The sequence below is a fragment of the Octodon degus genome, unplaced genomic scaffold (genome assembly GCF_000260255.1).
Source record: "Octodon degus isolate 3935 unplaced genomic scaffold, OctDeg1.0 scaffold00185, whole genome shotgun sequence".
NCBI classification, from domain to species: Eukaryota; Metazoa; Chordata; class Mammalia; order Rodentia; family Octodontidae; genus Octodon; species Octodon degus.
Genome location: NW_004524761.1, coordinates 2,271,205 through 2,298,849, shown reverse-complemented (window position 1 = coordinate 2,298,849; position 27,645 = coordinate 2,271,205). Strand labels below are relative to the sequence as shown.

Sequence of the window (27,645 nt, the reverse complement as noted above, 5' to 3'; positions counted from 1 at the left end):
GGATAAGTCAGCACAGTGACTGCACCCATACCGCGATGTGTCCCCATGGCGGGACAAGAATGCCTTGCTTAAACATAGGCACTGTTGCTCCAGGACGCCCAGGTGGGAATTCTGCTTCTGCTGCTCACCAGCTGTGTGTGGCTTGGGAGATCGGGTCACATCTCAGGGCCTCTGACTCCTCAGGAAAATAGGGATAATAGTTTTCCAGGATTTCTGAGTTCTTTGTGGTGTTCAAACTGTGGGCCCCAAGTATAGAGTCTTATGTCAGCTTTTGTGCTAAGAGACTCGTGTAGTATGGTGTGTTGTGCTGTGCTGTGCTGTGCTGTGCTGTGTAGTGTGTGTGGTAGTGTAGCAGTTGAGGCCTCAAATTCTCCTGGAAGCCACATGGCTGTTGTGGTGGTTGAAATGCTTCTGGTGGTGCTGGGCGCAGAGCTGGTGCTCGGTAAATGCTGGGTGGTGGCTCCATCGTTCCTACTGCTGCTGCTGCTGCTACTGCTGCTGAGCCCCATGTGCAGCAAAGGCACAGAAAGAACAGGGGCCTGCTTTGCCTTGAAGAGAGGCTCCAGATCTGGATTGGCAGCGTTCTCTTTTGTTTGTCAGAAAAACGTTTATGATACCCTTGTATTTGAAAAACAATGGTCTTTCTTTTTCCTAATTCCTGAAAGTAAATCTACCCTGCTCCCAAGCCTCAATGCATTTAAAGATGTTCTCAGAGTCTATAATAAGGAAGTAGTATTTAGTACCATTTGAGTTACTGTAGAAATTTTATTTTTGTAAGTAAATCTGTTATCATTCTTGTTTCTAATTCTGCTCATAGTTATGATCATTTCCTTAAGACAAATTCCTGGAAGAATTCCTAGGTCTGTGGATATGTACACTTTCAGGGCTTTGACTGTTGGCCCTGGCTTCCTTCTCACAGTCTGTATCCCTCTTAGGCATCTGGCTCGGCTTCTTTTCTCCTTGGTCTGCATGTGGCCCTGGCCTGTCTGTGTATACCAGGGAATATTTGGAGCAGGCCTGACCTCACCCCCATCTGCTGAGCAAGTGAAGGATCAGGCTACGCGTAAGAATGTACCTCTTAGGTTTCCAGGAAAGCCACTGTCACCTCAGGTTTCCTGCTAAGCACTGTACAGAGCAGGTTGGGACAGGCCAGCCAGTATCTTAGTTTCCCTAAGATTAAGATAGTGCTGGGTTTGTGGCCAGCGTAGCACAGAGACGGCCTCTTGGTAGGTCTTAAGCACAATTTGGAGCACACAGGGAAGTTGGAGATGAGGAGCAAGTCAGTTAGATCTCTGTTCAAGATTAATTTTATCACACGAGGCAGAGTGAAAGTTAAGTGAGAGCAGACCTGCCTAAGCTACAGAGCAGGCTGCTGGGGCCCAGTGTGCAGCAGGCAGGAGGCCACAGGGCTGTGCCCTCAGCCCTGGGAAACACTCCGCGAAACAGGCCACACTCCACGCACTCTGATGTTGATAGGGGCCTCGCTCCTCTGCTTTCTTTGAGAAAATATCATCTATAAACATAAAAACATGTGAGTATATTTTACCATCTGTTTTGAACATACCTTGTTTCCTCGGAAACTGGAATGGTACTGGGGTGTTCAGGAGAGCACCATGGCGAGGGTGGTAGAGTCAGTGCTGCCAGGACCGGGCAGGGACTAGAAGGTTCTGTGGGACCTGCTCCTTCTGCTTGCGATCCAGCCCCGATCACTGGTAGCCTAGTAGGTGCCAGTGTGCTGTGACGTTTTCACACACTTCTCCCTTCCCTTTGGTCCATGGGCAAAGAAAACTTGATCTTTGCAGTTAAAGTACACATAAAGATTATGGGAGTAATTTGTGGGGAAGATGCACATTGCATAGATTAATGTACTGCAGTTTAAGGCCTACTTAGTGCTTCTCAAGCTTCAGCCGTTTACATAAACCTCTACTCATTCTTGGAGCCACAAATATGTAACTCAACCCTGTTATTTGCTTAATGTACTTCAGTTGACTTTGAAGTAAACCACCTCTCTACATGGTCTCATCCTCATATGTAAAATCTCTAAAAACATGAAGTTAGTGGTCTCACTGTATTATTTGCTACCATAGATCAAAATAACTATGTATGTAACCATTAAAATAAAAATGTTCACCTCCAGCCCACCTATTATTCTCTCGTCTACCACCTATTATTGAATGTGCACCATCCAAAGTCCACTGATCTGGCTCTTGACTTTGACTGACTCCAGTCTTTCTTCTTAGTTTAAATATACAAACTCTTTTCTTTTATCAACTTGACTAGAATTGGATTCAGAGTATGTCAGGGGCTGTTTACATTGCAGAAGTGCTCACCACCAGCGTGTTGGCACTGTGCTGTGCACTGTCAGCTTGCCATGACACCTGCCCAGGTCTGATGTGACTCTGCCTTTTTTCAGGTTCTTGTCCAGAGCAAAAACCCTGTTCGAGGACTGCACAGCGTAGGCACACATGGCACGTGCACATGGATGGATGTCTCTTCTCTACCTTCAGAGAAGTGCCATGTCACGTTTTCAGAAGCTCATTTCTTCTGTCTATCTGCCTGATCTCCTTCTTGTCCAATTATCCTCCTTTATCTCCTCAGTGAAGTACTTGCAGTTTGATATTTTCCCTCCATCCCACTGACCCATCTCCTTTGCAGTCCCCAGTTGAGATGCTTAATGGGCCTGAAGCTTCTGGAGTAGCCCCCTTGGGTGCCTTCCTTGGAGGTTCTGGCTATTTATCATCAGCGTACATTTACCCCACCTCTCTCCAGTGACCCTGTCCTGTGCAGAAATTCAGCCCAAAATGTCCCACCTGAGGTGACTCTGTGCTAGTACTCACAGCTTTGGAGTATCACTTGCCTTCCTTTTCTCACAAAGGACACTCCTGAGGACCACGCTGAGAAATCAGTTGGCTTGGTCCTGTCTTAGACTTGTGGCAGTAGCCTGGCACGATAAATGTGTGTCTCATTTCCCTGGAGATTTTCCTGCTGTGTAGGTAGTCCTGTTGTGTAACCCAGGCATCTGCTTTAATCTGTGGGAATGAATGGAATCTTCTCTGGTGACTTCTTCCTTTTTCCTAAAGGTGAAGCTGTCTTTGTAGTGACAGTGATGTCTTCTCAGAACGGCACAGCACATGATTTCTCCTGCTGTGTGCTGGGTGGAGATTTAGGTCAGTTAACAGGCAGCATATGGCTTCTCCCATAGGCAGGGTGCAGAGGATGCAGGGTTCGAGTGAAGTGGGAGTGGCCTGAGAGAGGAAGACTTCGGGGGCAAGGGCTGTGAAAAGGATGGGAGAACGCAGCATTAAAAAGCATTGCATCAAAACATGCACATTGTCAGGAAACCACTGACTGTTTTAGTGAAGAGTGGGCTAGATATCACAGTTGTTTGTAGCTCATCAAGGAGAATTTTCTAAAAGGAGAAATTTTGAGAAAGATACCAAAAGAAATGAGTGTCTTAATCTGGCCCTGAGGACAGAAAGGAGGCCTGTGGTGTGTACCGGAGCAGTTGTGAGTCCTTTCTGCAAAAACCCACAAGTGCCTCTGTCTCTGGAACTGCTGAGAGGCCCGTGGAACAATAACTTCCCCAAATACAGCATGGGAAACATTTTCCCATAGTAATTGGTTTTCTGTTTATCTGTGTTTAATATGTGTGACCAAATAACTTATCAAGTGGTTACTAGTGCTGGGCACTATGTAAAACGACATCATTTACACTTTAAAATTATATGATACAGATAACAGACCTATTTTCCAGTTGGGAGGAAATAAAATTTATATTACATCATATACTCAGGGCCATCCAGCCTCAAAGTAGTAGTTTTGTATCGAGTTAGTGCACTTTAAAGCTGTGCTGTTTACCAGCAATTCAGATTTATAGTTTCAGTGGTGGAACGGATCCAGAGGAGCAGTGGCTCTGTAAGGGTTCGCTGCAGTGACCGAATCTCCAGACCCAGCCTTACTTCTGTATTCTTTTTTTTTTTTTTATGGAACCGGGTATTGAACTCAGGCCCTTCTGCTTGCCAGGGAAGTGCTTATTCCACTGAGCCATCTCCCCGGCCCCAATAAGGATTTTTTTTTCTCCCAATGCCTTTAGGGCAGGTTTGGCTGGCTTGAGTTGTGGGGATCGATCCACAGCAACCTGAGCCTGACTGCTTTGTTGAAGCAGCCACTTAAAGAACTGAGCTAAGGGGCAGACCCCCACCAGCCTTACTTCTGAAAAGAAAGGCTTCCTCATGATCATGGAGGTTAACTTTCACTAGGCGTGGAGCCAGCTTGTTAGAAGTGGGGTTCAGGGGTAGAGCTGATGGAGAAGGATGCATGCATCCGATGATGAGCCCACGGGCCAAAAACATTAGAGGCTCGTTCAATTACAATTTTTAAAAAATTATAATATGCCAAGAGGTCTGCTAAATGTATCTTGACCTCATCTTAGCCCCACAATTAATAGTCCTGAGACACAAGTTCTGTTCCATGCTTTACAAGCTGGGGCTAAAGAAGTAAACCAAGGCTAGAGAAGTTAAGCAGCCATACAACCAGCAAATGGCAGAGACAGGATTTGCCTGCATGGCCTCTTCCTCCTGCACATTGTCTCCATGAGGTCTCTTTGCCTGTTCTTGAGCCACAGAAGTGAAAACCTTGATAGACTGAGTTACAAGCCATCTGTCTCAGCTTCCAGAGCTGCCATGGGGCCCTTGAGCCATATTGAATGGGCTCTTACTATGCAAACTGGCAAGATGCAACTGCATGACAGCCTTCCCTCCAAATCTAGCTCTGTGAAGAGCTGTACGCTTTCAGTGGTGGCTTTAGTGTCCTGGGCCAGGGCAGACACTCACATTTGCAATCACCTCCAAATACATGGAACAAAGGTTTTCAGCTATGCTGGCAGATGGATGGTAGTGGGGAGATTACTGTTTAATCTCCAAGTTTCCACACCGATACATCATCCTGCAGAAGCTGGACTAGTATGTCTTGAGTGAGTGGTCCTGACATCTGAGCTACAGCTTTTTGGCCAGGTGTAGAAGGTAGAGCCGGAAGGATTGGAGGAAACTAGCCACTGGGGCTTATGCCTTTTAAACTTCTCCCAAGAGACCACACAGTGACATTTTTTTTTTAATTTATTTATTTATGGGGGGGGCAGCTCAGCCCACCAGGGGGCGGGGCTGGCTGGCATGTGGTGCTGGGGCATTGAACCGCGGTCCTTGTGCTTTGCTAAGCTTGTTCTAAGTAGGTGCTTTAGACCACTGAACCATCTCACCAGCCCCCACACGGTGACATTGATAACTGATTTTACTCAGGTTTTTGATATTAATACCAGGATATTGAAATGAGTTTCTTAGAACAGTGATTTTTTATTTCAATCTATATTGGATTATCTTATTCTGTGTTGGAACCTTATTGGCCCTTATTGGGAGGAGCTTGGCTAGAAGTTGGCTGGAACTCAGGCATCTGTACATTTAAAAGCATCCAGCAGTGTTTATGCTAATTGAAATTAGAGAAGCTTAGCAAGATAGGAATAGAGAGGTTACTGGTATTCTGTCATTACCAGGCCATCTCTGTGACTCCCTGTCAGGATTTGGAGTGGCCTGGCATGGTGGTTAAAAACAAATGCTCTACAGCTAGATTGAGTTGTTTTATTTCCATTTCTGTCACCTACTACATTCATGGCCTAGAAAACATTCCTTTCCTTTCCTGAGCCTCCATGTTTTCATATGTAAAGTTGATCACTACTAATAGCTTCCCTGGAGAATAGTTAGCCTGAGTAAGTGAGCCAGTGCATGTGAGATACTTGACACTGGCCTAGAGCAGGGTGAGAGCTAGGAGCTGCTAGCTGTGATTGTGCTTATTATCATCAGGCTGTAGTTTTACCTTACAGTTGGCTCAGGAAGTGGTCCCCCTTTGAGCCCTCAGATGCTAAAGAAGAGAAGAGGCCCGCGGTGAGGGTGATGCAGAGTAACACTGGTTCCAGAGGGAACCTGACTGATGCTTGAGTGCAAATTCATCAGCTGCTGAATTGCCTTGTAGGGAGCTGGCAGAGGGGGGCCCAGCAGATAGGAATGGATTCTTGGGCATTGCCTCACATGGATCATGTTAACTGCTGCAGGGATTACAGTTCTGATTAATTCTTTTAGTTGAGTTAATGCATCCTGGACCCTCTCCCAGAACCAATGAGAGACTGAGGATTCAGATTATATCCTTCTCATGTGTGTCTTCCTTGATGAAAAACGATTGGGAATTCATACTGTGCCATGGCTTACATAATGCCTTTCTGTGAGCAGTCAAAGCTGTAGCATGAGCCATTTTTCAGGTTGCCTCTGGAGATCACAGGCCTTCGGGACACACCTGTTTGCTTTGGCTGGAGTCTTGTTTATCCACATAGAGTCCTATTGTCATACAGACTGCAGAAGGTGTAATTTGGCCCTTAGCTTAATTATGTGTGGTTACTATGTGTGACTGAAAACCACATAGTTGATGTAGCAGTTTAAAAAAAAAATGATGTGTGGAAAGCCAATGTCAAGAAAAAGTTAAAGATGGAACCATTAAATAAAAAATATACGTATTACAGGCTCACATCTCTGGCATTATCACTAAGTGAACAAAGCAGCTAATGCAGCATTAGGTGCTATATGATCTTTTGTTAAAGGAAGAAAAATGTGTATGTCTGTATGTATATCTCTGTAGCAGAAAAACTGAATGTTTAGATGCCAAGATAAATACAGCTGGAGAGCGCTCACACAGGGTATTTGTATATGTTTTACTTTCTAAAGTACAAAGGAATGCCTATTTATTAGGTCTTGGCTTTTTAAGCTATTGAAAACAAAACTCCCTAATTGTACCTTCCACTTACTAACTGGAGTCCATTTCGCAATGGATTATGGGGAAAAAATAAGTAAGGCCATAGCTTCTTCTTTCCAGTGAGCACCACAGTGAGCAGCCTGTGTAGACTCCCTTAGATGCCAGGCAGTGCTGGGGAGCACCACGCAAGTACACTCAAGCATCACTCTAGTAGGAAAGGAGCTAGGTTTTGAAGAGTGGAGGGAGTGTCTAATTCTGCTCAGACAACCTCCTATTCATTCATTGTCCAGAGGCTTGCTCCTGTCTTTCTTTGGGGAGTGTGTGTTTGTGTATTTTTTGAGGTGGTATTTCAGAGCCAGACATCCCCCTTGTGCCTCCACATCTCATTCTTGTAAATAAATTCAATCCTAGGTTTTCCCAACGCTATTCCTATTCTCTTTGAAATCCAGCTTTATCAGCATTCTTTCCTTTTCCAAAGCTAAATGTTCTTACAGGTACATTGGAAAGAATCGTTCAGGCCACATAGAACCAAAGCCAGTGGCTATTTTACTAAAAACAACCTGTCAAGAGTTTTGATATCAGATGTTGTGTATATGATGAAAAGCCTGCTCATATTTCTTCACTTATCAGTTCATTGTTCAGTCCATCATTGCCCGGTCTGCTTAAGATTAAAAAAAAAAAAAATTGCCTAAACTTTTTATATGCCAAACCATATTACCCAAAGTTCTGTTTTGTTTTGTTTTTGCGGAACCAGGGATTGAACTCAGTCCCTTGTGCTTGCCAGGGAAGCGCTTATTCTACTGAGCCATCTCCCCGGCACCCCCCAAACTGTTTTTAAGATTATTTTTATCATAGAGACTGAAACAAGTCATCATGAAATCAGACCACCTCAGATTTTACTGTGGCTTGGTGTGCCACTATTACCAGGAACAAAGCTTTAGGAAGAAAAGCATGCTTCAGAAAGTCTGCTTCCCAGCTCCCCGTGGACTTGGGTGTTGCCCAGAGATGGTAAACTCAGAAATTGCTCTGCACTCATCATTCTTTATTGCAAAATCCATTGAGCTGCCTTGCTGTTATCATCCTATCTTGTCAAAATGATACATTACAGACTTCATTGCAAAACTTTAACAAGCAGGAGAAAGCGCACCCAGCCACAGTTCAGGAAAGCCTTTGGGTATTTTTATGTACCTTCCCATTTCTTATAGAAAACTCTATGTCTTTGCAAATCCCTTTCTGGTAACTCCCTTTTGCTCCTTTGATCATGTGAAGAGTTTCCTCCTTCTGGCCCTGTGAGGGAGGTGTCGTGAGCAGCTGTGAAAGAGTAGTCCTCTTCCCCTCTTTTTCCTGTTTCTTTTCTTTTCTTTTCTTTTCTTTTCTTTTCTTTTCTTTTCTTTTCTTTTCTTTTCCTTTCCTTTCCTTTCCTTTCCTTTCCTTTCTTCTTTCTTTCTTTCCTTCTTTCTTTCTTTCTTTCTTTCTCTTTACTCTTGAGTATGTTGAAAAGATAACACATTAGCCTGAATTCTGACAGACTTCCAGACAATGGGAAACTTCTTCCTAAGTGAAGTTGAAGACCTGTGTTTCACAGTTAGCCTCCAGTTCTGTGTGTTTAGTGGGCCAGACATGTTCAGGCCTGCCAAGTTGTGTGAGTTTGGCTTGGCTGGGATGTGCTTTCCTGGCCTCGCCTCTGGGTCCTGTGATACACAGAGAACCTGTCTCCCCTGTGTGATGGAGCTGTCATTAAAATGAGTTGGAGTCACTTGGTAAATATGGAAAGTGAGGTAGCTTAGCTCCCAGATTTCCATGGCAACCCCCAGAACAAGTACAATATAACCTAAATTATTCTGTGGTTTTCCTTTTTTAGTTGCAATGATTTGGTTGCATACTCATGTTTTTCCACTCCTGATTTGTACAGAAAGTGAAAATGCTACCCACTGTTAGCAACACTTTGGTTTGGAAGACATTATTGGTCCTTCTCTGAAGCACCTGAAGAATTCAGTCAAACTCCCTCTTTCTATTCCAGCAAAAAAATCATTGATTGCATATTATTCTCATATTTATTATTTCTGTTCCATCTAGCTTTGTATATGTGATGCATGGGGTAGGCACCAGAAAGGTGGAGTACACATTAACCTCACCAAGTCACTTTAATGGATACTTAGAGACCAGCAGTACCTGCCCTGGAGCACTTTGCATCCCTAAGGAGCAACTTCACGAGCAGTTTGTCAATACTTTAAAGTATAAGCTCATGAAAGCACCCAGCACATTACTGCTACATTTTATAATGACTTAGGGATTTACTTTATCATTTCCTTGTTTTTATGTTTTAATATTTTGCTTTTATTTTTGACTAATATAAAGAGATATTCTTGTTGACAAACAAGTTTGAGAAAGGCCAGCTTTCCCACTGATGGCAGCCTGTGCCGAACATTCCTCAGTAGGACATTATTTTTCTTTTTGTCATTTAATTGGTCACTATGGTCTTGATTTGACTCATAGCTGGTTGTTGTATTTTTTTGAAGTCCACTAACCTGTAATTTTTTTTTCCTCTAGCAGCATAATTGCCATCAGTCCTTCCTATACCTTCTAATGAGGATGCCAGAGTTGGACTGATTCATCAGTGACTCAGTGAAGTCCAGCTCCATTATTGGAAAGATACAGTTTATTTTTATTTAAAAATCCTCTGAGCTGCCTGTTCTCAGGCTTTTCTGTTAGGAACAGGTACTTATTTGCCTTCAGAGGAAAAAAAAATCCTCCTAATTTGAATGACAAAACTGAATCATTTTCTCTTTATTTCTCTCTCTCTCTTTTTTAAAATCTTTTATTGATTTACTTATATTTTCAGTACAGGGTCTCTCTGTGCAGCTCGGACTCATAGTGATTCTCCTGTCTCAGCCGCCCCAGCACTGGGATTACAGGTGTGCGCCACCATGCCTGGTTTCGATGGTTGGCACGGTGGCCCAGCATGGCATGCACTACCAACGATCAAACCTAAGTCCTTGTGCTTTCCAGGCAGGTGCTTTGACTGCTGAGCTATCTCCCCAACCCCTACTTTTTATCTCTTAATTTATTCTAAATTCTTAAGTATTTGTCTTGGTAGCATTTGCCATAAATATTAGAATGTTCAGTTTGCTTCCTGTCGTATTCTTCACCCCTTCTTTGAAGTAATTCTTACTATCTCACTCCATTGCTGTTGGAACTGTCAGCATCTCTGCTTAGATCTTCCACCTAGGGTTTTTGTCTTACTTGCTAAGATCACAGATGATGAGACTTTCCCTACCTGTCTCAGTTATTCTTCTCTCGTTGTTGGGACAAACACCAGACACCCAAAATGAAGGGAGGAAAGGTTTATTTAGCTCACAGTTACTGGAGGTTTCAGTCCATACTCAGCTGGCTCCACGGCAGAGTGACACAGGGCAGGGGAGCAGCCTTTCATGGTGGCAGCAAAGAGCTGAGAGCAAAAGGAGTGGCAGCAGCTCAGGCAGCCAGCCTGCCTCTCTGCCCCTTACATTGTAATGCAAATTACCAGCCCCAGGATAGATGTAGCACCCACACCCACAATGATTGATCACAAACTCCAGAAGCTGCCCATGACTGGGTGAGGCTTTTGGAAGATGACTAGACACAAACCATAACACAAACTCTAGTTATCGATAGTCAGGAAGTGCCAGGTTTGTGGATTTCCTTGTCATATGACCTGTCAAGGGCTGCCAATGAAAAGCTGCCTCTTAGGATGCGTATTTGACAATCTTGACTATCAAATTGTGAAATTTTATAATACATATTTTTGTATGTTCTTCTTGGACAAATAAGTCCTTTCTATGATCTCTTGTTTGGGCAGTTATATTACAGGTTAGGTATCTGTGAAGGAATATTTTAAACTTTATTTATTGAAAAAAGAATACAAATGTCCAATAGTAAATGAAACACTAGAAATCTACAAGCTGTACTTGGGTGCGGGCACTTGCTGTATTCTGTTGGCTTCCCCAGCCCATAGAGCGTCTGGGCCTTGCTTTCTACCAGCTCCCTCTTTCTCTAGCAGGTTTAGTATAGACGGACATGCTGTGTGCCATTTGCCGATGCTTTCCCTATTAGGTCATAGAGTTAGCCAGTTTTTAATACTGTAGTAGTAGATATGTTCTTTGAAATACTATCTAAATCCAGTTTTTGGACTCAGTTGACAAACTCGGCTTGTGATAACATATTTTATAAAGCAAAACATCTTTGTATGATGTTACTTTAAATTTAGTTTCAGAGTTTTGTCTTAAATTACTTGTAGTCCACTGAAAATACACAAATATATGCAAATTGATAATACGCAAGTATATTTATAAATAAAATACCCAGAAAATTATATAGAAGTGTTTTAACTGTCTGGTATCCTTGTTTGGTATTCACCGGGTTCTCAATAAACATTAATGGAATCAATGAAAATTGAGGAAGTTTCATTTCAGATGTTTATCCTTTCTAATAATAATAGGGAGGGGAAAATGTTCTGACAACATTTTAGAAAAACTAGTATACTTTTTAACAATGTGTTATTTTAGATTTGTAAGCTCATAACCCTCTCACAGACAAGTGAGTATAATCATAGGTGGTATGTGAACTATAGTTATTCTCTTGTGTTTCCTGAGGAGTCAGAAAATTATATCATGCAGAGTTGGCCCTTCAAGCTGCATGAACTGGAATCAGTAACACTATTCATCTCCTTTCCCCTGTGAAGCAGAACCTGTCCTCAGCTGAAGGCCAGAGAACAGTTGTCTTCACTCTTCTTCTTCGTGCGGCTCTACTTTGAGTGCTTTTCTATTTTTCAGGAATCTTGGTAGGAATATTTTGTGTGAAGGAAACTAATGAGGAATTTTTTGAAATTTATTCCTCTTGCTAGTGGCAAGCCCTGGTTTACAGGCTGTGTTAGTCTTCCTGCTCAAAATAATATAGTTTCTATTTTCGTCTGGTTGTTTCTGCTTGAAATTTAAACCCTTGAATTATGACTAGCTCTGAATTTCAATAATAACTCTCTAGTAATATACTGCATTTTTTCCCCAAATCTGCATAGAGTTAAGAAAATCTCCTAGTAACCTCTGAGGATTTTTATATCTTCTTTGGGGCTTTTTACAGAGAACTAAAAATTTGCTAAGATATTAGGAGGCATTATAGTATGAGTATGTATATTTAATGTGAAGATTATTCTGATGTCATTCCATAAGCCTAATTTCTTTCGTAGACCTGACTAGTGTAAAAGAGGAAAGTGTTTCTTATGACATCACCTTTATTGGCTAAAGAGAATTCAATTGTCAACCTGTTGACCATGTCAATGATGCAAATCTGTCCTCCTAGGAATAGACAATCTCTCTAATGCTCATCTAAAAAAGGCCCTAAAACTTAACCCACATTTATTTCTTGACAAGTGAAACAAGCACCAGAAACACGCATGGATTTCAGTGGTATGTCTACAATGAATGAGGATGAAGTCTGTAATACTGTCCTACAACGGTGGTGCCCATGCCATGTAACTAAGTCGTCCCCCAAATGTTTTCCCAGTGTATGGTTCCAAGTTTTTGAAGACCAGAACAGACAGAAAGTTCTCTTCTTTGAGCAGTATTCTGAAGTTTACAACACACATTCCTGCGTATGATCCCACTTGATCCTCACAACAGTTCCACAGGCTGTGCTAAGTAGCTCTCCTCCCCATTCCGCAGATTCATTAACCAAGAATCAGAGAACAAGCAGAGATTGCCTGAGGCCGCACACCCAATCAGAGATGGATTCTTAAAGAGAACTCAGGTTTTCTCCTACCTGGCTTTCTAAGATTCTCCAAGCATGGGTGTGACTGCTTGGACCACTGACTCAGTTGTTTGTTTTGTATATGCAGACTACTGTAGCCTATTACAGTTCTATCACAGAATTAACATGAAGTAAGTCATCAAATACATGAAGCTAGAGCCAAGACAAGTATGTGTGTGGGATGGGGTCAGTAATTTAGTGTTTAAATCACAAGGAGGTTAATGGCCAAATAAAGAGATTCTATGATGAACTGTAGGTAGTTCATAGCACGGGAAATGTTAGAGGCCAGATTTTTATAGAAGGTGAGTGTCACAGAAGCCAGAGGGATATGGCTGAAAGTAAGCACTCAGTAAAGGCTGCTCGGTGTTTGGAGCATCCACTAAAAGATGGCAGAACTTCTGGTGCAATGGTAGGACCATGCCTAGAAAAGGGATGGCTCCAAGGGTGGTTCTGTTACACAGAACACATACCCTGTGAGCAGGGAGAAGAGGTTTTTCCTCTAAAATTTCTTGTCACCTATTCCCTTTTAACTCTTTGTTTCCCCCTGCTGATTATTATTAGTTCCTGTGTTTTTTAAGTTTTAGAAATCTCAACCACGCCTCATTATTTATAATTTTATGTCAGAACAAACTGTCATCACTATGTAGTAATAATACAGGGCTTTGTGGTCTTTTTCCCCACCAGAGGAGCAAAGGAACAGCATCATCAACTCCAGTTTGGAATCTGTCTCATCCAATACAAACAGCATCCTTAATTCCAGCAGCAGCTTGCAACCCAATATGAACTCCAGCGACCCAGACCTGGATGTGGTCAAACCCACCCGGCCCAACTCACTGTAAGTATGCCATCCAGCTGCCTAGGGTCTCAGTCAGCCAGTCTTCGAGAATCTACTCTTTTGTCCCATGGTTGTGATGTAAACTTCTCCTCAAACTTGGAGCTTGGCTGGCTTGCTGTGGAGTTTTTAAGCTTCATCATCTCAAAGGGGAGTCACTATTATTAACATGCTGCTGCTTAGCATTGGTCATCTTTGATTTACTGTCCTGCTGAGATGGCTTTGGTGATGGCTACTGCCTGGGCTGGCTGCTGGGCATGAAAAGCAAACTCTTTTAGTTTCACAAACACCAGAGACTGGTAGCTTAGTAGATCAGTAGCCAAGTCTATTGAACTTTTTTATGTGGTCTCAGTTTCTCTTTGTCCTGACAGTGTTAGAAATGCTCACTGCTACCTCTGTGCCTCTCTAGCCTTAGAGAGAGGCCCATTACCTTTTGTGCCTTTGGATTCTCAAACCTTAGTGTGACTGTGATCTCTCACTGGAAACCGAAAAAGAGCTTTCGTTACTTCACTTTGGACCCTGAGTAACTTTTGCCAAAATAGGCTGTTTGGGGACTGGTTGTCCAATCCCCCCTTCAGAAACTATTCTAAAAGAACCAGAAAGTTCTCCCTTGTGGTTCCAGCCTACATTGTTGAGCATGCTTCTTCAAGCCACACAATAAATCTTGTCAGCTAGAGCCTTTGCCAGAAGAATGTTGAGGCCATGACCAGAACAACTGGACTCAGGCTACAGCTGTATAAGAGTCAGAAAAAAAGTGTTGATTTTGCCTTTCTCTAGGGAAAATAGTTTGAAGTTCAGCCACAGACTGTCTTCAGCAATCGCTTCACTTGGCGAGACCCCAGCATGAGGGTGAGGTACAAGGAAGGCAGCAACCTTCACTGTCCCTCTGTATGCTGTGGCCTTGTGCTCATGCCTTCCTGTTCCTTGTCTTTAAGGTGCAGCATTTATCTATCTATAAAATGGGACTAATAATTTTTGCCTTATAGCAAACAAAGGGGTATTAAATGTTCAGGAGGAAAAAATTCTCGAAAATAGATATAAGAGATACTTACAATGAAAACATAGTTCCAATGTAAGATGAAATCTTAAAAGTATGGGGAAATCAAATCTTTTTTTAGTTCTTGACAGTTTTTAAATTGCACCAGCATTTAAGAAGTTTGACTGCTTGCCCATTATTTCATGGATAATGCTTTAGTTCACCAAGAAGTAGACTAGTTCCTGAAGAGCTCAGAATAGTTGAGTGTGTCTAGCTTGTGGGCAGTAAGGCTCTGCAGGATGTTCATTGACAGATTTGCCTACAAAGCCTCCTGCCCTTGCCAAAAGCAATCTCAAGCTCTCTTACACCTGCTTTCCTGGACTTTAAGGAAATTCTTTTTTTGCCCCTTCAATTTGGTTGAAGTCTTCCAGCCCAACAGTTGCTAAAGTTACTTGTTGCTTGGCATGAGTAGAGTTGAACTCACAGACCACGTTGCTTCATATTTCCTGATATTAGCCAACCGGTACCAACCAGTGGTCTTTAATCTTTGCTTTTAGCAGCTGTTTGCTGTGGGCCCCTGAGTCACTGCTGAGAACAGTGTGTCCCAAGAAGTTGTTTAGGCAACTAAGTGAAGGTTGGGGGGAGGGTATCTTTTCAACAGGTCCTGGAGGAGGAGCCTTGAATTTTATTTTTTTAGTGGCTTCATATGATTTTTTTTTTTTTTTGTGTGTGTGTGTGTGTGTATCATACTGAGGATCACTGCTCACTTTACCTGGCACAGGCTTGGGGGCTTTTCCAGGAAGGGAAGGAGGTGGTGGGAATACTTCTACTTATTGTGGGTTGCTTCCAGCAAGACTGCTACTGCTGTTCCCCAGCTGAGTGAGTCTGACCTATACCTATGAGTCTCAGGGTCAGGAAGGGCTGCACTTGAGGTTGAGCTAGATGTGACACCAGAACCAGAACTAGCATTTGTCTTGTGCTACAGTGAGCTACAGGCTAAAGCCTTCATAAATTTTGTTAACAGGTTCCTTAGTCATTTATAAAATCTAAGGCATTTTTCTAGGTTCTATCTGCCTCAGTATTTTCTGCCTGTAGATTATGATGGGAGTTAGGCAGTCCTGACAGAATAAAAGTCCTAGCACCTTCTCTGAGAAAATTAATCCCGAGAGACCCATGAGCACATTGTGCTGTGGTGATCGGGCTCAGTTGTACTAAATGAGATCTTAGTACTGGATCCATTCACTCTGCCTGCCATTGTTCAGTTTGAGTGCACACTGAATCTTAAATGGGAATACTTGAGATAGGTGGAAAACAAAGGCGTAGATAGAGGGCTGCCATTAGCCATTAGGCATGAAGTAAGGAACCAGTAACCAGGAAACTACCTATTATTTTTACTTTATAGGTTATTTTTCATGGGGAAAGACACTTTGTTCTATCATTGGTAAATCTTTTCGTAATTCTTCTAGGACAGTGATGAGGAACCTTTTAGAGCTTTCAGTGATACAAATAGCCAGCTGTAGCACATGTGCCATAGGTTTGCCACCACTATTTCAGGAAATTAGGTCCCTCTTGTTTACATGAGCATAAAGCTAAATCAGGCAGCAAAATCATAGTGCTGCTTTTTTTATCTTTACCATGGCAAGGCTGCTGTGTTTAAATCTTTGGTAGGTCCTCATCTAGACTCCAGGAATAGACTCTGCTCTGAAAGATCGAGGGACAGTTGGTAAGCCAGGACCAAAGTCTGTGTGGTCTGAAATTGTCAATATCTTTTGTGTATACATCTGTGCTAAGTTTCATTGGATAAAACAGCAAAAGGCAATTCCTGCCCTCCCTCAGTTGATAGTCTGGCTGAGGAAAGACACTGGCACAGAGCAGTGCTGGATGGGTCCTGCAGTTCATCACTGTGTTCAGAATTCAACACTAACTGATATCTGTGAGTACACATACTGAGAGTCAGAGTACTGGACCAAGTGAGGTGGGACAAGTGTGAGGTGAGTGGAGGGAAGATTTAGATGGGGGAGTGAAGAGCATTCCAGGTAAGGGAGTGAGGAAGTAGGAATGACCCAGTATAGATACATGAAGCCTACAGCCCTGTGTATTAGGGGAGGGACCTCTAGTTTCTCCACCATCATTACTATCAGAAAACCAAAAAAAAAAAAAAAAGAAAGAAAGAAACAACCTTTGAAATAAAAAAAAATTCATACACAATTCCAGATTTCAAGCTGAAACAACTAGATGTTCACTTGCAAGCATATGAATCTAGAAATGGACTGTATACTTCTTATCAAAACTCATTCCAAATTATCTAAATGTACATTTGAAAGTATTAAAGCTATAGATGATGTATGATAAAATCTAAGTGATCTTGGGTGTAGTAACTTTAGATACAACACCAAAAGCATAACCTATGAAACAACAGCAAAAACAAAACCTGTTAAATTGGATGTCATTTAAATTAAAACTTCTACTCTGTGAAAGGAACTGCTAAATTAATAAAATGATAAAACACAACCTAAAAGAAAATGTATATAAAACACATATCTAGTAAGGGGCCAGTATCTAAGATGTACAAAGAACACATAACATTCAACAATAAATAAAATGACAGCATGCTTAAAATATGAGCAAGAAATATGAATAGATACCTCAGTGAAGAGATTCACAGGGCAAATAAGTATATGGAAAGATGTTTCACATCCCATGTCACCAAAGAAATTAAAATTAAAACAGTGAGAGGTACCATTACACACCTGTTGGCCAAATCCAGGACACTGACAATAGCAAACATTGGTGAGGATGCTCTTACTCTCAACTCCTGGGAAAACAAAGTGTAGCCTCTTTAGTGAATCATTTGGTTATTGTTTTACAAAATTAAACCTACTTTTAGGCTCCAATCCAGTGGTCATGCTCCTTGATATTTACCCGAACAATCTGATAATTTGTGGCCACACACAAACATCCACATAGATTTTTTTCGGTAACTTTATTCATAATTATTGAAAAATTACTGTGAAAAGTACAAAACTTGTGTTATGAAAAGATCAGAGGTGACCAGGGATTCAAAGAGGAGGGAAGAGAGATGAACGCTTAGAACACAGAGGTTTTTGTATGGCTATGAATGTGAACTGTGGTCCTTAGTTAATAATAATATATCAATGTTGGGTTATTAGTTGTAACAATAATAATTGGAGGACATTAATAATTGGAGAGAGGAGGCTATATGGAAACTTACTTTGCATAATTTTTCTGTGAAACCAAAATTACTATAAAAAGTAGTTATTAAAATCCAGATTTCCAGCTTCTTTTGAAAGGTAAAAGATTCGGCTTTGTGGAAGCTATATATTACATGTAGCAGAAACACAAGCCAGTGAGGGTAAAGATGTTCAGTCCCCACCCTGGCTGGCCTGTGTTTTTCCTTTAAGCCTTTTCCCTGCAGTAGATTGAATACAGCCCAGAGTCTTTGGGGGCACCTCCTATTAAGACCTAGAGCCCTTGAATCTAGGTTGGCCTTCATACTTGGACTTCATTTAGCCAGTAGAATCTGACAGGAGTGACATCATATGACTTGCCATCGCTAGTACAGTGCTTCGTAGTTTCTTCTCTTGACCCATGGAACACAGCTGCCATGTACAGAAGCCTGTTTGAGCCTCCTGGAAAGGGAGCCCAGCACTCTCACCCAAGCCTACCCCTTAGGAATCCAGTTCGTTGAACACAACATGGGTTAAAAGCTGCCCAACCAGCCCATGGACTCATGATAAGTCATACACTGAGTGAGAGTAGTTTAATACACAGCTAAAGGAGACAAGGCCTATGGGAAGTCATGGGCAGCTGCCAGGGGATGGGGCTGAGCTGCCTAGGTATAACAGAAAGGTATGGTAAGTTCTCTCTGCAGCACAGAGCCACGTGGGAGTGTGTCTTTCAGTTTTCAGAATCTTCTTTGAAAGAAAATGACTCATAACCGAGATTCTAAGAAATTAAGAAACAAAACAAAATCCCTAGCTAATGGCTGTGGCAAACAAGAAAGTTGGCTCAAATATTGGAATGGAAAGCAGGAAACCCTGGTTTTAATCCTGGCACCAACAGAGACTGGCTGATAATAGAAGTCCTTGGCCTTGAACACACCCACCCCCTACTTCCTGCAATGGAAGAAATGGGGCTGACCCATCTGCAAGAATGGAGATTATTCAATGGCTGCTTACAAAAGGCTCCAGACATTCAAGTTCCCCTCTCCTTCCACAATGACCAGTAGAGCTGGCATTGTGCCAACTCTTTTCTGCAACATAGTTTTAAAGGATGAACTTAACAAATGCTGGGAAAGAAAACTGGGGATGTCCCACTAGGGACATTACATCCTTCAGTAATTCCCCCAAATTAGAACCTCCCAGGAGGTTGCTTTCTTCAGGCAGCTGAGGTAGCAGTGGAGGGACTTGTTAAGACTGAAAGAAGGCGGAGAGGGTTGGGGAATGCACACTGACAGCACCCAGCTCTGAGTTCTCCCTACGTGGTCCCCACATCTGAAAAATAGCAACTACTCCGTAACCTAATTTTTCTCATCACTTCCCCTTAACACACACATACACACACATGCATTTCCAAGTTTTTTCTGGTGACCCAAAAGATGTGCACATGCCAGACAGCTGCAGGTTCCGCCAGAGTCAACTGCTCTCTCCTGACTTAGTGGCCAGTGAGCGGTACAAGAGCCATCCCTGGAATTCAGAGGATAAACAAGGCCTGCTTCCCAGGGAGTTGTTTCTCTGAAGCCCTTCTGGCTCTTTCTGAGTTTGATTCAGCTGCTCTCTGATGAAGTTTGGATGATACTTGCCTAGAGAGATGTCTGTAAAATCTTTCTTATCTGCTGCTTATTTAGGTAACATTCCTTCAGATATCAATTGAATACCTACTCGGGCCAGTGTTGTTCTGACTGTGGAAGAGGCAGCAGTTAAAAAATAAATTGAGAGGAGTTGGGATGTACCTCAGTGGTAGAGCACATGCTAAGCATGTGTAGGCCCTGCATACAATCTCCAGTACTGCAAGAAAAAAAAAGGAAAGAAAATTAAAAGTTCTTGCTGTCAAGATTTTCCATTTTATTGGAGAAAGGAGAAAAACTTGTGTCTAACATATCAGGTGGTAAGAAATTCTGTGGGAAAAACCAATGTAGAGCGAAGGAGAGAGAGAGGTTTGAAGCCAAGTTCCTCAAGCTCTTTGCTTGTGTTTCCCCATCCGTATAACAGGGTAGCCAGCCCCTACTTGAAAGTGCTGGGAAGGTGCAGTGAGCTCTGCCTTAGTTGCTCAGGCACATGCCCAACGCTTAGGAAGGGCAGCAGTTACTTTGCAGCACACTCAGTGCACACTGGCCTTCCCTTTCTCTGTCCCTGCACCCTGGTATGCACTTTGCCTTTGTGGAGAACGGTCCTGGGGTTTGCTCCCCTCTCTCCTGGCAGCTCCCTTTCTCCAGGGCGAGCCTGGAGCTGTGTGTGGGTCCAGTCCTGGAGCTACCATTGCCAAGCAGCTGTTCCTGCAGAGGCAGGTGCTGCGTTGCCTCCGTCGAAGGTCAGCTGGATTAGGCACGTCTGTTCCTGGAAAACTGGGAAACTTCCAGATCCCACAGGTACCTGCTGAGCTGGGCGTAGAGCTTTGTGTTAGTGGCACAAAATGAATAATATGCGTTAGGTAAGTGACTATATACGACACTTTATTTTTAAAAAAGTCATTGTATCATCCCAACACTGTTGTCCACTAAAAGAGTCACACCCAAGCAGGCAAATATGATCTTCCTTTATTTGTGTATAAGGGGGAAGAGTTTGTTTTTTAAAGTTTTGGTATTGATTTTGGTTTTTGGTTTGGCCTTTTGTGTTTTAGTCTTGTTTTCAGATGTCTTTTGGTGTTTGTTGTGTAATTGAGGTATTTGGGAGAATTTCCCTGTGTGGTTAGATCAGCTAGGTGTGGAAGAGGATCTTCATGTTAGATTGAGGGGTCTGTGACTCGCCTTCTGCAGACAGAAAGGCATCTTCCAGTTGTTTTGCCTGCACGCCAGGGAAATGTCTTGAGAGCATAAGCATTTTCTGTGGGAATCCTCTGGCTTTGCTGGCTCAGACTCTCAGTTACCCTAATGATTTCCGCTTCCTGTCACCATTACTTCTTGGATGCACCCCAGACCCTCCCTCATCACTTCAGGCTCCTGGAGCTGCCAGGGCTGCCATTCCCCAACAGGACATCTCCCTGCTCTTTGCAGAGACTGTCACTGGTGTGTCTCCTTATCATCTTTTCTACAAGGCCTCAGCAGCATCTCCTTCTCCCTAGACAAGATCTCACTCACTGATCAGAAGCCCGGCAAGGCTTTCCTTGGTTGAGGGTGGAGATTCCTGGCTGGGGAACCATCTGATTTTTATGGGCTAAATGTGTTTGGTATTAGCAGTTCTTTAGTTTTAAAAAATATACTAAGTGCTTCAGGCAGTCCTCACACTTCCTGAGCCAGTAGGATGTCTCTCTCAAGCACCAGGGATGTCATCGGCACTGTGTCTCTACAGGCTGTCCACAAATGGGGTGGGGACTGGTCACATTTTAATGCTGGCCACATCCCTGTTTTCCAGTACAGTTGGAGTAAGATGTTTTCCCTTACATGTGTTCTTCTCTTTTTCCTGTTATAAACTAAAACCACATACAAGGTCTGTATTTTTTCTGTAAATTTACTGATCTTATTAAATAATCTAAAGCAGCTTCTCAGATTTGCCATGACATACAACACGTTTTTAAAGCCTTGAGGTTTAATTAAAGGTATGAATGAATTTCATTCTGAATTTAGCTGTCCTCAAATGCCTTATGGCACTCTGTTTTATATGTACACGTAGGTGTTAGACAATTTAAATCTGAAATTTTTGGTAGACTTTTCAGGGAAGGAAATAGGCTTAACAATTTGCATGGCTTTCGGCAATACTATTCTTGTAAGGAACTTTGAAGGAACTTGACAGCACTATTTTTTCTTACTTAGATTTAACATGAATTTTTTTACTGCTTTGTCTATAATCTAGAGGATTTTATTGATGGATTCAGATTTTAAGTTTGGTATACTAAAATTACATTAGAATTAAAGCATTTCTTATTAAGTATTTTTAGTGATTCTAGAAGGCAAATACTTACTTAGCTAGAAAAGCATTCCTAGTTGGACATAGCCCCAGGATCTTGTTTATAACAGATTCTCTGTTCTAAGGGTCTAGAAAGTTGTTTGCATTTTCCAAAGGCTTCCTTTGGTTACTGTGGCGCTGGCCTTCTAGGGCACACAGTCTTACTTCAATGCAGTGGTTCAAAGTGTGGTCCTGGATAAGGTCATGGGCATCACCTGAACTTGACAGATACTCAGCTCCTCTCCTGGCCCCTCACGAGTGGCAAGTCTAGAGGGAGGATTGGGGATCTGTTTTTCCAAATCCTGTGGGTCATTGTGATCTGTGCTAAAATCTGAGAACCATAGTGGTTCAGTGCATTGGCTGAATAGATTTTCACAAGGATCAAAGCAGGACTTAGCTCATTGTAGCTCTGACCGTCAGCAACAGCACTCTGTCTACACTGTGATGACAGTAGTGGGGCTTCCCAGGACTCTGTCTCAGGCACACCTAATATGGTTGAGTAGGGCTGGGTTTTCTTCTCGACCCGGGTAGCCTGCATGGGCTACATTTTGGGATTTTGCAAGAAAGCCCAGCCACGTTCTTTGCATACACATGCCTTTTGGCCACAAATCAAGAGGCATCAGTTAAGCCAGCAGTTCTCTTCCTTGAGCATCCTCTGCCTGTGTTTAAGAAAAGATGCTGGTGTGTATTGACAGAAAACAGCTTTCAAGGGTATGGGACCCTGAAAGTGGTGGATCTGCATCAGCATGGACAGACGATCAGAGATTTTCAATTCAGTATTTTCCAGACTGATGCAGAAAAACGTTGGGTGCAGGAGGGGACAGTGTTCAGACCAGAGCTAGATCGGACGAAGTTCATTATGTTCTTGACTGGTGGAATCAAGCCTTGTCTCTGCCACTCCCCAGCAGTAAACTTGGACAAGTTACTTGCCTGCTCTGAGCAAAACCTCTTCTGTGAATGATAGTGGTAAGAATAATACCTGCTTTCCAGATATTGTCTTCAGGGTAGATGAGACAATGCATTCATGGTATAATAATGTGTTTATGACACTTAGTACTTGGCTTGGTTCCAGAGTGGTGAGCAGTAAATAAAAATCAGGTGCCAGTATAAAGTCATTGTGAGCAATCAGGCCACATCACATTTTTGGGGTGCAATGGACAGATCACACTGAGAATGGGGAGAGTGCAGCAAAAGCAAGACTATTTCTGGGTCTTTCAAGAATGGGTGGAAGACTAACAAACAGACTGACTTGCTCCCAGAGTGGCTGCGGTGAGTAACCTCACTGCTGGCATGCATTTCCCTTCTCCCTTTCCTTCATGGCTGGCGTCTGGGGGCAGGGGACAGGGCTTGATGGGTGCCTATGCCTCTAGCCTGCTCCTTCTAAATACTTGGTGAGTTTTGAAAGCAAATGATTGAACCGAAGGAGTAGCTTTGGGGGGTGACAGGGTCTTGCTATGTAGCTCAGAGTGGCCTTGAACTTACTCTGTAGCCCAGTCTGGTATCAAACTCTCCATGATCCTCCTGAGTGTTGAGATTATAGGTGTGTGTCACAAGGGATAACTTCTTACTGCCAGTGGATTTCCAGTCAGAGTTTGCAGAGTAAATTCCATACTTTTGACTGTCTATCCTCCCACCTTTGTTTAGAGACCTTTCAGATGCATGACCTCAGTCATACCTGTAGACAAATAGCAGTTTTTCACTCGGAGTGAAAGCTCTTATCCTGAAAATAGACCATTTAAGTTTTTATTTTTTAGAGTCAGGTACAGAGAATCCATATTTTGGTCAACAACAATGCACTGTGTTATGAAACAGCAGTTTCATAGAATCATGTTATATATATATATATATATATATATATATATATATATATATATATATATATAGCTGTCTCTGTTTGTATAATTATACTCTATAATGTTCACACAGTGATGAAAGAAAGTAACAATGCATTTCTCAGAACACACCCCTGTTGATAAGCACTTACATGATTTGCTTAGATTGCCCTCACCAAAGACCAAACTCTCAGTGCTGATTATTTTTCAATAGTCACAGTAGATGGTTACTTTGATCCTGATGTGACAAAAAGCAACTCAGATTTTAAAATTGTGATTATGATTTTTAAAATAATTAATAAGCCTAAAACTTAGTTAGCTATAAATAATAAAATACCCCAAATCAGTGGATGCACTCCATTACAAGACAGACTTCAAGTTGTTTGCACAGTCAAAAGACAGTGTTGGCCCTGGGGAGCCTTGCCAAGCCACCTCCCTACCTATTGTTTCTCAATTGGGTGGAGCCAACTAGAACTATGCTAATTAGGCTAGAAACTAATTGCATTCTCCATTCTTCACTGGGGAATAATTTAGCTTTAGGATTTCCCTGCATTCTCTGACTGTGATAATTTGACTGACATTATGGCAAAAAGGAAAAGAGTTGCTAAAGGAAAGTTGTTCTGACATTCTGCGTCTTAATCATTTTCTGCTCTGCTGTCTGCTGTAGACCCTCTTCCAGTGTCTGTCCACTTCCTTCACAAAGAAGCAGTATGTTTCTCACCAAGACAGTGCTGCAGTTTTTTTTTTTTTTTCCAGGATTGTTTGCAAATTAAAGATAGCTGGTGTGTTAGCTTTTCTGATGCTGTTACAAAATGCCTGAGAACAACAACTTAAAGGAGTAATGATTTATTTTTATCATAGTTTCAGAGGATTCAGCCCACAGTCATTTGACTCCAGTGCTCCTTGGTCTGTGGTAAGGCAGATCATCATGGCAGAAAACATATGGTGGAGCAAAGCAGCTCACCTCAGGTGGACTGAGGCAGAACAAGAGCCTGAGATGTGGGTTCCCGCCTTTGTCCACTTTTGTGTCATCTGGAACCAACTCTATTGATAGTGCTGCTCATACTGAGGGTGGTCTCCTTCCCCCACCCTCATTTGCTGACCCACATGCCAGTCATCCCTGGAAATACCCTCACAAATGTGTGTGCATGCACACGCACACGTGCACGCACACACACACACACACACACACACACACACACATTAGAAAAATGTTCTTTTCATATAGGCATTTCTCCATCCAATCAGTTTGACAGTCGAGATCAGTCACCACAGCTAGTGATGGAGATTGTCCTTAGCTGTTGTCAAAGATGCTAAGGAAGAGGATGAGATAGCTGCCTACCCCTAGTCAACCCTATTTTCTCTTGCTGCTGTATCTTGGAGAAACCATGTCTTTAGAAAAGGAGATGAAAGAGAGCAGGGAAGGGAAGGAAAAAGGAAGGGGAGGGCCGATATTGTCCACAAATAAAGACAAGGATGTCCAACCGAGGATGATGTATGAGGAGTTAAGAAGGAACATTAGCACAATCAGAACAGCCTGCCTCAAGGAGCGTTTGTTTACAAAAGAATGGGTGCAGGTGAATCACAAGAAATAGCATAGTACACCGGGGCTAGTAGCTGTCAACCAGCCACCATCCCTACTCCGAAGAGCCATGTTTGGAAAGTGGTACCAGAATCTCGAAGTGGGGAAAGTTGACTTGTCAGTGTCCTGACAGATGCAGCTGCCCTTGGCCTCTCCCTCGCTCCCTCCCCTTCCTTCCCTCACCCTCACCTCAGAGCTAAGTACAGTGGAGCCTGCTACACTCCTGCCTCTAGATTATTTCAGATTTCTTACTAAAACTGGGAAGCCCTAACTTAGAAAAACAGAAAGTAAATTTTAGCATTGAACAACTACCCGTGAACTCCTCCCAGAGTCCCAACCAACAGTATGAAGCACTTTAGTTATCTTGAGATACTTCTTTCATTTGATCTTCAGCTGTCATTTTCCAGCTGATTTCTACCTAATTTCCTTTCTCCATTTTAAAGCAATATGTAATAGAAAAACCTTCACTCCTGACCTTTATGAAGATACCCTGGAATTACTTAATAATGGTCAGCAGTTGCCCTGGTAACCTCAGACATTCTGCTTACATCACTTGTATTCATCACCATCTTCAAGAGAGTAAGATCACCTGCTTCATGCTAATGAAGAAAAGGAGCATTTTAGTAATTTTATGATCTGTTCGGCTTCTATTGTAAGAGAAGTGGTATTGTTTATGATTACTCACTGGAGAGTTTTTGTTAATGTTTTGTTTTTGCTAAGGAAGTGAGATCAAATAGAACTCGCCTTAGATTTTGAGCAAATCAGAAAGCCCTATTCATTCTGTTTGGCTTAGCCCTGTACTTTTAACTTGAGAAGATTTAAGTAGGTGAAACTTGAATACTAGAATTTAAGAAGAGCTGCACCAAGGGATAGGATGAATGGGAGGGTGAAATTGCAAAGTCTATTGTCACGTCAAATATCACTGACAAAGATAATAACAGCCCAGTAACTCTTGCACATTCACTTGAAGAATACTGCTTGGAATTTGGCACATCTCAAGCTGAAATGCAAGAGAAATTTATCTTCAGATCAGAAATTTCTTATCTTCAAGCAGGCTTCCACTCTGTCATAGCAGAAATCTACATCCTCTACAATCCATATATTATAATTTAGAACATCAGCCTCATGGTAGGAGCGTCATGGGGATGAAGGGTCACTGCATCTGTCGGGCACTGGCAATCCCACTTTCCCCATGTCTAGATTCTGGTACTGTTTTCCATTTGTGACTCTTCAGACTAAGAGTGGTGATTGGTTGATAGGAAGCATATAATTCTCTGCTTCCTCTGGGGAAGAAAGAGTCCTGCCAACCCTAATGGGCACATCTTCTTTTGCATTCCTCTCTTGACCCTTTCTATGAATCTGGAATTAGAGGAAATACATAATTGGTCATCCCATGGCAGGACTTACAATGTTCAGTTGTCACAGTGACAATAAACTGGCAGTAGATCAAGAATCAAGAAGTGGAGTCATGGTAATCCCGGACGTGCTAATCCAATAGAGAAAAGATCCACATGTTAGAGACTGACGTGTGCAGTGCAATCATCCAGACAGCAGTTAGATCCTACACTATCCCAAGAGAAAATTACAAGCATTTAGTTATGACTAAACTCTGAGCAGTTGCTCTTGCTTTTTTACCTCTATTCTTACATCTCTGTATAACACAAACTCATTTTCATCTTTTGTTTCCCTTTGGAGTATGGCACCACCAGCTGAATGTTTGCTGCTGTGGCCTAATTGCCGTCTAGAGCACTCATCAGAATCCAAAATTCAGCATCCAGAACCAGCCAGATGTGCTAGGCCATCCCTTCCCAATTGAAGCCATTCTTCCAGGCTCTCTGAAAGAGGCTGGCTTGTTCTCTCCCCGCACATCTCTTAATGCTCAGATGGAAGACATCAGATGCACATGCGTGGGAGGGCATTGCTGCTAATACAAGACAGACCCTAAGTAGTGCTTAGACTGGTCATTTACCCCAGAGTAGTTACTATTCAGTGAGGTTATCTTTGCAGTTGTGCATTATAGGGGCAGGATTTCCAGTCACCCCCCTTGTTCTTCTTCTAGATCTGCTTAAAGTTATGCTTTGCTTGTCTCCTTGGTCTAGTTCACTGTGAGCTTAGAAGGAGCTCTAGTTTTATGACTCAAGGTTTGTTTTTTGTTTTTTTTTTTTAATGTTCACCGTAAGGCTTCCCACATCTCAGACTCAGGAGACTGTCAAATTCTGGGATTAGAAAAGATAAAGTGGCATCCCAAGTGTTACCCCTTCCTCAGGGATCACTATGGCTCTGATGATTTAGATGCCAAAATATTTACAAATTTGTATTATAAGAATGATATAGGAAAATACCCAAAAGTACCGAAAGCTGGCATTTGATCATTCGGATATATTGCTTTATTTAATGTTGCATTTCTTAAGGCCACTTTTCCCCCAAGACTTTCTCATTAGGAAATATTTCTACTTTTTTCCCTTCCCAGTTAATAGTTTATTATTTTAGTAACCCAAGTCTGCAGCAATTTCCTATAGAAACTCCTAAATCAAATATCTCATTAAATTGAAATTTAATCCAGACTTGTAGCATTGTTTTCTGATCTTATATGGGAAAGAAAAGTTCCCAAAATTGATAGTTCTTTAAACTTTCAGTCAATGTAGTTGAGAAAAAAATAAGTGAGGTGACTGCCTTGCTCTGGCCTCGGGGAATTTCTGTCAGTAAATTTTTGTGTGATACCTCACTCT

At 42.3% G+C, this 27,645-nt stretch overlaps 1 protein-coding gene across 5 annotated transcripts in view; it reads left to right on the top strand.

Moving 5' to 3' along the window:
* Arhgap26 (Rho GTPase activating protein 26) overlaps positions 1–27,645 on the top strand; it is a 466,344-nt gene that overhangs the window by 375,392 nt on the left and 63,307 nt on the right. For all 5 annotated transcript variants that reach the window (XM_023704062.1, XM_023704060.1, XM_023704061.1 and 2 more), the window contains exon 20: positions 13,258–13,408. In XM_023704062.1, coding sequence (XP_023559830.1) covers positions 13,258–13,408 — 151 coding nt within the window. The remainder of the gene's footprint in view (positions 1–13,257; positions 13,409–27,645) is intronic.